Consider the following 15,588-nt stretch of genomic DNA (forward strand, 5'->3'; position numbering starts at 1 on the left):
GTTGTAAATCGTTATTAAGATTCATTTTCTTCAAAAAAATTCAGGGGGGGGGGCACTTTGTTGACCTGAAGAGCGGTGAGGTGAAAGCCTTTAGCGCGGTGTTGCTGCTTGTGTCACTGATGCGTGGTTAAGATGTTAATTAAGTACACAATTGTTTGTGAATCTTAAATGCTGGCAACACTGGAGGGCGTTTGGGAGGCATCCGTCTTATTCGACGCCTTTCTGCAAACACTCTCCTGCGTCCTAGACAACGAGAACTACATATGCGTTGGCAGGAAGTAAAGTAGTCGTTAGCCAATAAAGAAAAAAAATAGAGTAGTCGTTAGCACGCTTGGCTTCGGAACGGGAGGATGGTGGTTCAAATACCATCGTGCACATAGATTTTTTTTTCTTACCGAGCTGAAGAGCGTAACGGACGAACGAACGGACGGACGCGAGCATGACCCATTAAAGGCTTTAGCCTTAATACATTTTCTTACACTTTTAACATTAAGTCACTAGTCTCCTTTTCAGCCACCAATCTTCCAATCGCTTTTTGCTAACTTCCACCGCAAATTTATTTACATGACCATTTTTTTTTCTCTGTACCCTCGGGCCTCAGGAACAGTGACTGTGTCTATATGGACATCCGGCTGGATACCATCACATTTTGATTGCTCAGCGCCATGCGGCACGTGGTGGCAGCCATGTGAACTAGAAGCGTTTGTCTACATTTTCTGGGCTTGAAAAATCACGGGACGCATGAGAATGACTTTGAAGAACGGCAGGGAAGGATCAATACATGGTCGATGTCAACCTTAGTTTTCGCAAAGCAGCACTATTTCTGTGATACATTTGAAGGAAGCCAACCCCGAAACTAGTGATGTTTTGTTCGGGGAACTTGCCTTGTTCCAGGGAATCTGAAAAGTAAAATTGTGCGAACAAGGAATTTTTACGGAGCTGCAGGGAATTTTAGGAACCGACACTGCCTCGCTTTTTGCAAATTCTCTTGGTTTTCAAGCTGCTGCATGGAAAATGGGGAGTCTCAAAAAGGAAATCTTTCATTCTAACTGAGGGAATTTTCGGATTCGTCACGGAACTTCACTGACCTAAGGAACGCATTTGGAAGAATCACATTCCCCCAATGCTTTCCTTGGTTTCGATGGGTACCGGCTTCCTGAGAGCCCCTCATGTCCATACCCTTGTCTGCTCATTGTTTTTGTGAGTCACTGCGCATTCAGCATGGATCGGATGTTTCGTATACTAAGAGCGCGAATTGCTGAAGACAACCAGCTTTCAATCCACTGTATATAAAAGAATTTCCCAGGTTGGAGTATATTTGAATCACGAGAGTAATTGTTCACCAATGTCCATTCAAGCGCGGACACATGTAAGAAAAGTTCCGCAGTTGAATGATAATTTGCCCCGGTTCGGGACTCGTACTCGTGACCACCGCTTGTTTCGACCAGTTGCTGTACCATGTACTCTGCTCAGTACGGTTAGTAAATGGTAGGTCGAGGCCTAATCGATCAATAACTTGAATCTGGAATAATGTTAGCCCATTCTACACTAGGGTCGCTCACCAAGATTAAAACAGCGTTCAAACAATGAGATTTTTTCGTGAGTGTGGCGAGCTTTCTTGCTCCCGCTATGCAACACCAGCACGATGCTGGCGTGCCATCTAAAGCAGCGCTGCTGACTATCAGCCGAAACAAAACAAGCACTGCGCCGTTAGCTAACGGCCTCATGCTTTCGCCCAACGTTCCATAGAATAGCTTGTAAACAGGTGTGGCGGCTGGAATTGCATCCAGTCGGCCCTCCTTCACTCAAGCAGACAGCAATGCGGAGGAGGCCCGGGCTAACGCGCCTTGAGACTGTTTGCATTCCTCGAAGCAGATGCGGAAGACAGGGGAATTAAGTCTACAGGGGGGGGGGGGTGCAGAAACAGAAGAGAAAGAGCACACGGAAGGCGGAGGACAGCACGCATGAAAGTGCGTGCTTTGCTTCCTGGCCAGGCAGGGGGAAAGGGGGAGGGTAGATAACAGCCGACCAGCTGCGCGTACACGCAGAGGGGCCAAACGAAACGTCTACAAGAATAAGAGGCAGACGAACAACAACAAACGGCAACACCACCGCCAGCACAACGACGCCGGGCGAGCAGAAGCCGTAGCCAGTAGGAGACACCGTGGCGTCGGTGGCGCCGCTCATGATGAAGTGGACCCGCGTAATCCATCACGCTGGCCGACATTCCCGCCCTCCTCAGCGGCGGCGAGCCAGAGGTTCCCCCTCCCGAAACCGACACAGTGCTCCGCGGACCGTGTACAAGAGGACCCGCCGCGCCATGGCGCCGTTTCGTCTCTCGTGCAGACGACAGCGTCGTCTGGAATCGCAGGCGACGACGACGGCGCGGACGGGCTCGCGTACTACTACACGTAGTAGCTTCCCTTGCCCGGCACCCGCCGATTCCCGAGGAAAGAAACCCTCACACACTTGAGCGATCGGGTCCTCGTTAGGCCTAAGCGAAGACCTCCCCTCCCTTCCCGGCAGCGGCTGCGGAACGGAACGCGGCGGCGGAAAGTTCGGAGGGCACACACACGCCTAGGGATGCCGCTTGCTGCTTATGGTTGAGGCGGGAAAGGAGGACGAGTAGCGGCAAGCAGGAACCAACGGTGTCGTCTTCTAGCCTCCTACTTCCTTTCACGCACACTGGGCCGTTTGGAACGTGGCCCCTTATTGCTCGCGGTCCCGTTGTACGCACACCATCAACGCTACAACCGTTGACGGTTCTTCCGCGGTGGAACCGCTGAGGCCTCAGCAGCGGTGGCGCTACCTCAACAGGGACAAGAAAGGTGGGTGTCAATCCTTGCGTACAATGGGGTGCGCGCGTGGCGCCCGTTTCCAGCGGGACGGGACCCAGAGGCGTGGGGATAACTCCGCCGTCGCGGCTCGCTGGCACCTAGTAGTGTTTTTTCCGCTCCACTTGGGTCGGGTTACGGCGCTCTCGCCCGAGGCTGATATCGCCGCCGCGGCGCCTGTCCGACGAGGCTCCCCCCCTGGCGCGAGCGGCGCCGCTGGTCTAAGAGGGCCGGCGCCGCTGCACACCGCAGAAAGCTGGCGACTGTCTAGAACCGTTGCGGCCGCGGTCCCCGAAGAGACACCATCGCGAACTTGGCGCTCACGATCTGCCACCACCACCACCACCTCGCCCTCGATAGGCGTTTCTCCTTGACACCCCGGAAAAAAACCGTCGCCCGACCCCCCCAGACGGAAAGTTACCCCTTCTTTTGCTTGTTGTCTCTGATCCTGCTGCCCCCCCTCTTCTCAGCCTCTCCATTCATAACCAGTTGACTCCCGGTGAAATCCGAGACTGTCAACCGCCCCCCGCACCGCGAGCCCCTCGTGCCCCATTTTCAATAACCTTGCGAACTATTGCTGCCCCTTTAAGATCGCGTGCCGCGTTCCCGCCTCTTGTGGTTGCCGCTTCGTCAACCGGAGTTTCCGAGAGATCAAGAGAAGCTGCACCGTGTGAGGAATGTGCTGACTGAGCGCCGGACGGTATCGGGTCTTTGAAAGCGCGACTATGAACGACCAGAGTGGCCCCGTGCGATGTGCCCTCGTTCTCGCAGCGTCTTGACGAGCTGGCATTCAAGTCGTTGGCGCCGTTTACTGGTGAGTCTACCGCCCTTGTACTGTGCACGTATGGCGGCTTCAAGAATCTGCCGATCAACTAACGTTCTCTGCCGCATCAACCGGAATGACTAAATTCCTGGGTGCGCCGTGCGCATGACAGTTGTTCTCTGGGGACTCCAGGAGGGCACTCAATGTTAAGCTTGTCCTAAGTTGGTGTATGGTAATCCTGTGAAGCTATGTCCTTTGGTACTTGTGAATGCTTCATTTAAGCTGTAAAGATCTGGCTTTGCTTCTTGTAGTTGCGTCGATACATTGTCAGCGGTATACTCTCGATGACGCTTTAGCGTAGTAATTTCATAACGCACGTCCAGAGTTCTTGGACAAAAATTTTGAATATTGAAATATTGCAATATTGTTATGGAAATGTTGAAGGCAATGGTCCATTCTTCCGATGCGTAGTGAAATATTTTTTTTTAACTTTTTCAATCGCTTACATCGAGCAGTTAGGACTGCCATAGAAAACCAATGGGGATCGATTTTGACGATAGTAAAAACGTTAATAGCAAAAAAATATAAGCCTTCCGAGGGGTTATCTGTGGACATATTGAATGTTTTTGTGAAATCTGGCAATATGTAAAAATTTTGCGTTGATAAACTCTTTCCCGTTGAAAAATGCTTTTGTCCAGAATTGCTGGGTATGCCCCAGTATCAAGCTTAGCTGCATGACGTGATTTATGGGTATGCATAGGAAATATTTTGCCTCTTTTCCGCATTTATGTTTAGAGAGATCACGATTGTTTTCCTGAACACAAATGTAGAGCATAATTTCTAAGATAACCGTTCCCCAAATAACGTTTTCTCAGAACATCGCGTATAGCTATGTTTTGAGAAAACGTTGGTGTGAACGCGGGAATCAAGCTTTACGCAATTTTTCTCTGCATGCTACACGAAAACGGATCGGACACTCAAGCTCACCAGCGGCGTCCCCGCGTGGAAGTTTACTTATGCTGTCCCTCAAAAACTTTAGAGTCTCTAATCATTTCATAGTCGACTAAATGGTAAAACAATTAACAGATAACTCGGGAAAACGTATCTCAGAATTCGAGCTCTTCCGCATCGACCGCGTAAGGGCTGGATGTGCACTAAGCGGCTTGAAGCTTGCAAGGAACGCTAGGTAGAAATATATATATATATATATATATATATATATATATATATATATATATATATATATATATATATATATATATATATATATATATATATATATATATATATATATACATCGAAGTATACGCTTCATTTAAGGAAACATTTTTATTTTACTCTCTCTCTCTCCCTCCCTCCCCCCTCTCTCTCTTTGTCTATATATATATATATATATATATATATATATATATATATATATATATATATATATATATATATATATATATATATATATATATATACATATATACATATATATATGTATATACATATATATATATATATATATATATATATATATATATATATATATATATATATATATATATATATATATATATATATATATATATATATATATATATAGACAAGGTAAATGAATTGAGGGGCTCGTTTGACAAACATATTAAGCCAACAGTCACCGAAACCCAGGTGCATAGGGGAATGTTTCTAATTTTTTTAAATTTCTAATGACGATCAATTGGTTTCAACAAAATGACTTATAAAGCAGCAGAAAAAACAACCATGCCGCCGGTGGGATCCGAACCCACGACCTCCGAATATCGCGTCCGGTGCTATACCAACCGAGCTACGGCGACTGCTGTCCAATCTGCTGCTTTCGTGGGTATTTATGTTTTACTGGGTGTAAGCGAACCTTGAGAGTGTTCACCAGCACCACCCTCGTCAATAGCGGTGGACGTAGCACGTCCTGAATACCGCGAGTGTGACGTAGAACGTCATATAACGGCGAGGGTGGAAACTGCGCGAGAGCTCTCTTATGCTACCTATGGCATCTAGACTGCCAGAACCGAGACCTCTGTTAAGCTATTAGCAGACAAGGCAAATGAAATGAGGGGCTCGTTTGACAAACACATTAACGAAGCCAACAGTCACCGAAACCAAGGTGCATTAAGGAATGGTTCGATTTTTTAAATCTTTTTAAAATTTCTAGGGCCAATCAATTGGTTTTAAAGAAAATTACTTATAAAGCAGCAGAAAAAACAACCATGCCGCCGGTGGGATTCGAACCCACGACTTCCGAATATCGCGTCCGGTGATCTTACCGACTGAGCTACGGTGACGGCTGTCCAATCTGCTGCTCTCGTGGGTATTTATGTTTACTGGATGTAAGCGAACCTTGAGAGCGTTCACCAGCGCCACCTAAATGACCCCTGAACTCGAGGCACGGTCTAACAACGTTGACGGTTAGTCAGATACGTAAGCGTGGGCATTGTCTTTTTTGTCGCGAAGGACTGTAAAAAACACTGGACGGTGAAAGGAGAGACAGCAGTGCGGTATTGGAAGTAGAGTCAACACCGCTTTGTTGTGGCCCTTTCCACCATACTGCGTTTTTGCGGCTCTTCGAGTCTGTAATTTCTTACCTACTGGCCTCATCTTCGTGCGTTTTTTGTTGTCATTTTCTTTTTTGATACATTGACTGCTGCCTAAAGGCATAAAACTAATTGAATTAATTATGAGAGAGACTTTTTAAAATTAGTGAAATCTATTAGGTACCATTCAAGAGGTTTCTGCGCACAAGCAACACAGGATGTTAAGGCGAAAGCCCTTAATGGCTCAGAGTCGCGGCCGCGACCCTGTCCGTCCGTCCGTTACACTCTTCAGCAACTCGATGGGATTCGAACCACCAAACCTCCGTTCCACAGCCGAGCGTGCTAACAACTACGCTACTTCCTGCCAACGCATACGCTGTTCTCCTTGTCTAGGACGCCGGAGAGCGTTTGCGGAAAGGCGTCGAATCAGGCGGATGCCTCCAAAATGCCCTCCAGCATTTAACAGTCACAAACAATTGTGTACCTAATTAACATCTTAACCACACATCAGTGACACTAGCAGAAACGCCGCGCTAAAGGCTTTCGCCTGACAGTACTTTAGGTCAACAAAGTGCCCCCCTGAATTTTTCAGCTCTTGTATAGGATGCCTTTTTCACCATGAGGAAGATTGGTGTTGGTCTCAGGGGAGAACAGAACCACAGAAAATGGTAGAAGTACAGTTAAACGTCGCGGCAAAGTGACGCTGTGAATCCATGGCTGATAAATGAGCCTGAAAAATGAAGGGAGTTACGAGTCTATGGCCAGTCGCGAGTTACTACAGTCGAATAAGAGAATCGAACTCGAAGCGGATCGTGAAACTGTAATCTATATCGACAATTCGATGTATACAAAGTGGCAGTAGATAAGCCTATCTCTTACCTGAAAGCAAGAATACATTGTACCTACGCTAGTGACGCGGTTATTGCAGCGAGGTACCGCTCGCCAGCGTGCTGTTAGCGCACCGGCCGCTGGACATTTAGAAGCCGCAGCGGAAGGTTCATCGGAACTAGCCACTGACTAATGTGTAATCCTGTTATCAGTATACTCTAGATACTTATTATCATTTCGGTTGAGGTGGTTTTCGCTACGTCAACGGTAGCGAAGCACGCCAGGCGAGAGCCGCCGCAAGGCTTCAGTTATTTAAGTTGGCATCACTGCATGACAAGAATGCGGCGTGGGGAAATGAGCACAAGCGATCGAAGGCCACCCTAAAGCCCACCCAACGTTCTCATCGTAACGTGGTTTCACCAGCGCTAGCGCTTCCAGCAGATGCCAAAGGCCGCGCAGCCGACCCGTCTTCGCGAGCGACAAGTGATCGAAGGGCGCCGTCAGGAGAAGCACTAGTTGCAGGCGCGGTTCGATATATCGAATGTACGGAAAAACTGGATTCCGATATGCTGCGCGACTATCCTGTACTTTTAGGCAAAATTTTCATTATCCGGGTTTACTGTTGCCGAGCCCAACTGCGTTATTTTTGCCCATCCAGCGCTGTCACGAAGGTGCGAAATGAATGAGTGAAAACTGGGAGTGAATTTGAGTTCCACGGATTTGTGTGCAGACCAAGCCGAACACCGACCGAGACCGGCTGCCGCTTTCGAGGCGTCGGGTCGCTTTGACGCGGGCGTCCGTCGAACGACGACATGCGAGCTGCTGAAACCATGCTTCTCCGCCTGGTCAGCGTTGCGTGCCTGTTTGCGACCGCGGCGGTGGGCAGCCCGCGGCCGTCCGAAGACGCCTTCCAAAATGAAGCCCTCGAGGTGGACCGCAAGGCCGCGTCGCCGCCGCTGCTCTCGAAGGACGGCGGCGTGGCGACCGAGTCCTGCTCCCTAGACGCCGCCCTGGAGTCGATGACCATGGGCGACATGGAGCGGCTCATCGAGCGCTTCGCCAAACTGCAGGGCAGGACCGTGTCCGGAGCGGTGAAGCAACTTTACTCGGCTCTCTACTCGTCCATCAAGCGGAATGTCGCCAGTGAAGAGGTTCGTGCTGAGGCTGCGGCCTGCACTGCGCGCCATACTACCCTCGCGAATAAGCAGCCAGGCTCGAAGGCCAGATAGTTTCCTGCACGCTAGAACCATGGCGGCCGGATGTTAGCCGTGAATGGTCTTTGGGCGAAAGGCCTGGAAGTGTGAGAGTTTTCTTGGAGTGTTTAATGCGGTCCAGGCAGCTTAAAAAGCTGAAACAATGGAAAAATTTGACGGAAGTACATCATATATATTAGGAAGTAAAATACGAGATAGATGTGTGAGGGCTATTGAGAAGTAAGAACCGTGCTGCTAAGTCTTCGCGCAATTTTGGTCACTCTGACTAAATACAGGGACGCAAAGCATACAACGTAGTCAGTGACCTGCAGCTAAGTAGTAATCGTATGTGCCAATGATCATGCAGGGAGCTCGGACTAAACAACTCTATTTGCATTCAGTCATATAGCAACTGGGCCACCTTGACGCACCGGTTCCAATCACTCGGTTCCTTTCGCAGGGCATGTCGCTGGAGGCTATCCACGAGCTGTGCCTAAGGGGCGCTGGACCTGCCTACCAGCTGGTGCCCCCGCATGGCCCCGTCTACTCAGGCCTCAACAGCGTCTACGTGCCCAACACAGAGTTCGCACCACTGCCGCCCATCAGGAATCTGCGGCCCCCGGTCAGTGCCCTCTCCTCCTCCTGTAGTCACGGAACGCACAAAAGTTGTGATGCGGGATGATTGGCTCAAAATGCACATCTCGTGGAAAAAACAGAGCTATATAGGGCGATACAGAACAAAAACGACAAAAAGGGGTCGCATTTTATCAGCTGTCCATTTTTCGTTGTCCATTTCAAATCCATTTGGTCATCTGTTAGTGATCACTCAGATATACCCGCGGCTTTCAAGCGTCTGTGGCAAGCGACCCGGCCATTGGGTGGCTGGCGACCGGGCCTCACCATTGGCTACATATCGCAGCCACAATAATAATAATAATAATAATAATAATAATAATAATAATAATAATAATAATAATAATAATAATAATAATAATAATAATAATAATAATAATAATAATAATAATAATAATAATAATAATAATAATAATAATAATAATAATAATAATAATAATAATATTAATAATAACAAAGCGTGGTGAACACTACTTTTGTTTACGACTGTACGCCGTTATGTGCGGGCCCGCACGCTTACGGATCCGCATCGGAAACTATCGTACAACTTTTAGGTGCTCTCAGTGTGGAGAATGATTACGATGATGAGGAGGAGGTTTCTCAGATGAGGAAACTGCCTCACTCTGAGTGAATACCTCAACTGCGTCGTGAAGAAAGGGCCAACACAGATGCCAAAGAGGGAAAGAACGGAGAAAGGATGCGGGGCTGGTGTCGGGCAGCGCCCAAGGCTCTCGTGGCTGGGTCTATTGCGAAACAGCCTACAAATGATTCGTTGATGCCTTTATTTTATTAGGTCATACCGAAACCCCATATCATTATCCCCCATATCAAAACCCAGCCATTTGATTGGCCAAGAACGAGGAGGTTACCAGATTGTCGCGCCATCTGCCGCGTTTCAGACGAGATGCTCAGCGCTGCTCAAAACGCAGATAGAATAAAAGAAAACAAAAAAAACTCGGACACACAGCGCCCCTTAATAGAGGAATGCGATAGCATGAGAGATCTCTATTGTTGCTACTTTGGTGTTTGTGTCATTTTTTATCAGTTTCGGGGTTGCTCCCGAGGCACTCATCAGCACTCAACCGGTCTACTTCGATCACACAACTAAATTACGAGATGAGATAAGACTGGTTGAGCGCTGTTGCAGGACGTAGTACACAGCGTTTTCTCGAGACATCGTACCTCACAGGTGCGATGGTACACGTTCGATGGTACCTGTGAGGACAGGTACCATCGATGGATAGGCACCTCATCGTAACGACGACACAAGGTGATACGATCTCCTGGTTAGGGGGGGGGGGGGGGGGGGGGGCGTTGCCACATCAACGGCTTAAAATCTAGTAAGTAAAAATAACTGCCGTTGAATCCAGCATATCTGGCCCATAGTAAACAGAACTTCTTACTTGGATGGGGCGTAGAAAGCAAACGAGAACTTGATACAACGCTAACTAATCTATCGCTGGCACGCGTGTGGCATTGAAGCGGTTGACACAAGGAGATAAACAAGGTTTAAAAGGTGTTAACAAGAGCGCTTGCTACTTCCCGGGAGTGCGTCCGTCGCGAAGGCGACGAGCCGTGAAGATTTCTTGCGTTCGCTGACAAGGTTTTCGTGGCAGGAGAGGACGCCGTCCGAGCATCTAATTACCGGCGCGCTTTTGTTCGATAGCGCGTCGTTCTAACATCACAGGGGGAGGGGGGGGGGGGGTGGCTTGTCCCGTCGTTTTTGGAAGACACGTGTTTCCTTTAGGCCGGTATTGCAGCGATGGCAGTATTCATTGCAGTGAAACCCTAGATGGCTTGCTCGGGATAAGTGCAATCACCGATGTGGCCATGGTCTTTTTTTCCCCAAGAAACAATCGACCCGGGTGACTTGGCACGACGCCCGTGTGTGTCTTCTTAGCGAATGCTCCTTTCATTTAAATGCTGGCACCGGTGCAGGAAATACGGTGCCATATCCAGAGCTTCCAGAGAGCAGTTGCTGTGTTCCTGGAAGCTGAACGCGCGGAGCGTGGCACTTTCAGCGATATAAGATTTTTTCTGCTCAGGAAGTTTTCCGCAAACTCTACGGTGGCTTTTCAGCGAGTGCCTGCTAATTCAGTTCGCTTCATTTACGAGCGAATGCATTGTCTCTAGGGTAGGCTAGGCGAAAGGCTGCGTACGCAGACGGGTAGGGTCTAGTAGGCCCTTACGGTTGTATTTGGGTTAATTTGTGGTTACTGGACTTCTGCATCAATAATTTGCTTAACCGTTAATATCCGTGTCAGACAGCGTGATGGTGATGCTGGGGTGAACCACCCCGTCGTAAAAAAACACGCTACACTGCCCCCCACACCACACATACCACAAACCACCGCACCACATCAGACGACGTTATACCACGTCACTCCCTTTTGCACGCCGCACAACATCCGACCACAGACTAGACCACATCAACCCACATCCCATAGCACTTTGAGCCCCACCCGATCACACCGAACCACACTACACCCCATCACACCACGCACCAGACCACGCCACACCACGTCAGATAAAGCAAAAATAGGTGCACATTTCAGTTTGAAGCGCACTGTGAATTGTACGTTTGCGCAGTGATCAGTAAGAGTGATTTTGTTATAGAAAAAAAAGGTTAGCCGCATGCACTAGGCCGCAACACCCACGTCTTTCCACACCATAGCATATCTCACACCACATTATGTACCCCAGCAAGCCATATATGCATAAGCCGCCGCCAGCATATGGTCCGCTTAATTTAGAAGCGCACTGTGCTTTATTTAGCTTTTATGCAGCAACCCCTCTAGAGGGATTTCATCCCATGCAATGCGGCGGTTAGTCGACTGCCTCTATACGCGACGGTGGTCGTTCGCCCTGCACCGCAGCCCGGCGCCAAGCTGGTGGTGGTGACCGGGCCCGCCGGCGAGGAGCTGCGCACCAGCATCATCGTCTCGCCCAAGATGTCCGTGGTGGACGCGCTGCGCCAGGCCGACTACCGGCTGGCCGCCGACACCGGCCGGGCCAGTGGCGAGGTGGTGGACATGGGCTACTCGGCCACGCGGGCCTGCTACATCGTCGAGTCCGTCGCCGACCTCAGGGCGTCGCCGGAGCGTGCCTGGAAGATCACCATCTCGGACCGATTCGGAAAGGCAAGTCCCGGATGTAGTATCGCGGCGTGGTTGTGCTGGGTCAGGAGACTCTGGCTGGGCGGCGCATCGCGGCGTCATCATGAACGCAGCATCGAAGGACAAACATTATTGTGGGACTCATTGTGGGACTCAAAAGAGAACTTGCCCGCGGTGGCCGCGTTTCGCTGGAGGCGAAACGCAAAGGCGACCGTGGGCTGTGCGATTTCAGTGCACATTAAAGATCCCCAGGTAGTCAAAATTATTCCGGAGCCCCACACTACGGCACCTATCTTCCTTCCTTTATTCTTTCACTCCCTCCTTTATCCCTTCTCTTACGGCGCGGTTCAGGTGTCCGCCGATATGTGAGACAGATACTGCACCATTTCCTTTCCCCCAAAACCAATTATTATTATTATTATTATTATTATTATTATTATTAAAAAGGTCTGTACTGCCAGTGCACGCGTGACATGAACGTTCCGCGGGTGCTACCTAGGAGGGTACGCGGGCCGCTCGTGCAGTGTGCCGCGCGCGCGATTAGTTCGAGACAGGATGCTAGGTGCGCGCGGCTATGTATATACAGTTTATTTCTTTCCTGTAAATAATAGTGCGCAGTGGCCACTCGCGCTCATTTATTTTCGAACAGAGCCTGAACATAAGCCCGCGAGCGGCGCGAACTTGATTGCTTTATGTATTTTGTAAATAGTGTACAAAGCTCTCCCCAGTCCTTTCTTCCTACCGCTCCCCTTTATACTTCTTCTGGCTATCCTCTCCCTTTCCCTTTCACCTCCACCGGCTGCCGCTCGGGTGCTTAAAGTATTGGATAGCAATTGCCGCGGCTGGCAGCGTTCTTTTCCTCCCGTTTTTGTTATTTATTCTTAAACAACCCACTACTACTATACTGCCAGAAAGACGCATCTGTTCCGAGCACTCATTGGCGACAATATGTGGTCAGTTCTATGTGCAACCATTACATTCTTGTCGTCATGCCTGATGGCACTGGTCCGGCCTTAATGGGACAAGCAGCGTTTCACGTTTCTTCGCTTAGCTTATATAATTGGTTTTGGGGGGAAAGGAAATGGCGCAGTATCTGTCTCATATATCGTTGGACACCTGAACCGCGCCGTAAGGGAAGGAATAAAGGAGGGAGTGAAAGAAGAAAGGAAGGAAGAGGTGCCGTAGTGGTGTGCTCCGGAATAATTTCGACCACCTGGGGATCTTTAACGTGCACTGACATCGCACAGCACACGGGCGTCTTAGCGTTTTTCCTCCATAAAAACGCAGCCGCCGCGGCCGGGTTCGAACCCAGGAGCTCCGGATCAGTAGTCGAGCGCCCTAACCACTGAGCCACCACGGCGGGGGTGGCTTAGCTTCGCTTAGCTTTGTTCTCGCATTAACGGCGGGCTCTCGAGTCCTTAACAGTCTACTGACGTTGCTCGAGAATGTAACGTGAATCTTCACTTTCTATCGGCAACTTGAACTGCCCTGCGCTTATAGCTTCTTCGATAAATCACAAGTGTACGGACTGATGCGCACAGGTGCGGACAGGTGCGGAATGCTGTGTACTGGTGCGCAATTTCATATTCGATAAATTGCACCGGTGCGCAGAGGGATACACTACCGTGGGCAGCTACGCATCGCACTGGTTCTGAGGCAACTCCGCTGCAAGTTAGCCGAAGATGCAATTAGATATCGCTGCACGTTGTTCATCGAGTGCAAGTTTAAAAGCTTCAATTACAGTATATGAACTGTGTATTGAACTAAAAAAAACTACGACGGACAGTCGCGGCCAAAAAAAAATTAGCACTAGTGACGTGACACAGGAGCGGCAGACAGCAACGCTCGGCGCTACGGTTACGAACACGCCGATAACAAAAGTGCCAGGATGGAAATGTACAGCGCAAATAAAGACAAAGACACAAGAGAGAATGACATGGAACACATGAGCGCTGTGTGTTCCATGTCATTCTTTCTTGTGTCCTTGTCTGTATTTGCGCTGTACATTTCCATTATGAATCACCAACATGCCCAGTCTGCCACCTTAGTGAAAAGTGCCAGGTGTGTTCGCAAAGCACGGCACTGCGCCAGCCGCGCGATGCGATTTTCATCACTCAGGTGACGTAACAGTGCTAATCTTTTGCTCTCGCGACTGTACCTCATTCGGGCTCCTGTGCACGAATCGCTTACTCCTTGTAATAAATTTGGTGGTGGTGGTAGTGGTGGTGGTGGTGGTGGTGGTGGTGGTAGTGGTTGTTTATTAAAATAATAGTAAAAAGGAAGGAAAAGATTTTTGCTAGCCCCGGCATCTGCCATCGTTACTGGAGCACCTGAGCTGGGGCAGCGGAAATAAAGGACAGCAGGCAGAATGGAGAAATGGAATGAAAGAGGTGAGGGGACAGAAAGAGAGGATAGGGGGAGAAGTAATATGTACAATCTATTTACACAATAAGAAATGTGTCCAGGTTGTGCGCGTGATTAGTTCATTTTAGAGGAATTAAATCACACACGCGCACAGCACTGTGTAGGTTACAACTGGAGTGGGGCGTCCAGTTACTAATCGTTCAAGCTAGAACTCGCGGAGCGTTCGGTCACTGCGTGTAACTACCTGACGGAGAACAGACGGGACGTCAAGCCCGTGTGTTCGAGGAATGCACAGAGGCACACCAATGTTCGCTCACGAGTGCGCGCACTGCCCTGCGACCACAATAGCGTCTTGATGGAATCTGGTAGTATGCCCTGCGCCCTATAGGCCGCGAGCATATCGCGACGAATATCGGCGAACGTGGCACAGTGAAAGAGCAGGTGTTCTAGCGTTTCCACTGCACCGCATCCGTCACACACATCACTCGTCACGATTCCGTGACGCACCCGTTGACGCTAGGATTTTCTTCTCAACCACCTGAGGAAAAAAATGAAAATTCAAAATGGGCTTCGAGGGAAAGGAAATAGCGCAGTATCTGTCGCACATATCGGTGGACACCTGAACCGCGCCGTAAGGAAAGGAATAAAGGAGGGAGTGAAATAAGAAAGGAAGAAAGAGGTGCCGTAGTGGAGGGCTGCTGTATAATTTCGACCACCTGGGGATCTTTACGTGCACTGACATCGCACAGCACACGGGCGCCTTAGAGTCTCGCCTTTATCGAAACGCAGCAGCCGCGGTCGGGGTCGAACTCGGGAACTCACCAGAGGGTCATCTGAAGTTTTCGTGAAGGTTGTCTGCATAGCTCCTGGATTACTGCTTCACAAACAGCACTATCTGCATAACCTATCATCGCTGCTTCTTTTACTTTGTATCAGGGACGTTAAAAAGGCACTGAAGAGGTTTTAGAATTTGACGAGCTTAAAGGGGTGGAATGAGTGAAACTTGCAGGTAAAGCTTGTGAAGTCTTTTGGTGCTAGCGTTTGAAATGGGGACGTGATCATCGAACAAAAGTACGACGGCTTTCAGGCTTCTCCCAAGCTGACAGCGGCGGGTAGTGGTCCGATGATGACGTCATCAACAGAGTAGCTAGATACTTAATTTTCCAAGCAGAAACGTTTGCTCGAGGGAAAAAAATCAACGCCGCCAAAGGCAATGCCTGCGAAGCATTTGTTTGGCAGCACGTGACGACGCACGAGAGGAAGTAGGCGGAGACATGTGAAGTATAACAAAATTGACGTCGTCGT

General features: G+C 49.2%; 1 protein-coding gene across 3 annotated transcripts in view; it reads left to right on the forward strand.

Moving 5' to 3' along the window:
* LOC144120837 (uncharacterized) overlaps nt 1–15,588 on the forward strand; it is a 37,243-nt gene that overhangs the window by 15,263 nt on the left and 6,392 nt on the right. Inside the window, exons 1-4 of one of the 3 annotated variants that reach the window (XM_077653596.1) lie at nt 2,707–2,828; nt 7,708–8,128; nt 8,631–8,792; nt 11,680–11,943. In XM_077653596.1, coding sequence (XP_077509722.1) covers nt 7,790–8,128; nt 8,631–8,792; nt 11,680–11,943 — 765 coding nt within the window. In that variant the 5' untranslated portion in view covers nt 2,707–2,828; nt 7,708–7,789. Of the gene's footprint in view, nt 1–2,706; nt 2,829–3,077; nt 3,649–7,707; nt 8,129–8,630; nt 8,793–11,679; nt 11,944–15,588 lie in introns of those variants that run through there. The other 2 variants (XM_077653595.1, XM_077653594.1) reach the window with 2 other exon arrangements.

This window comes from Amblyomma americanum, chromosome 2, assembly GCF_052857255.1.
Source record: "Amblyomma americanum isolate KBUSLIRL-KWMA chromosome 2, ASM5285725v1, whole genome shotgun sequence".
Lineage (NCBI taxonomy): Eukaryota > Metazoa > Arthropoda > Arachnida > Ixodida > Ixodidae > Amblyomma > Amblyomma americanum.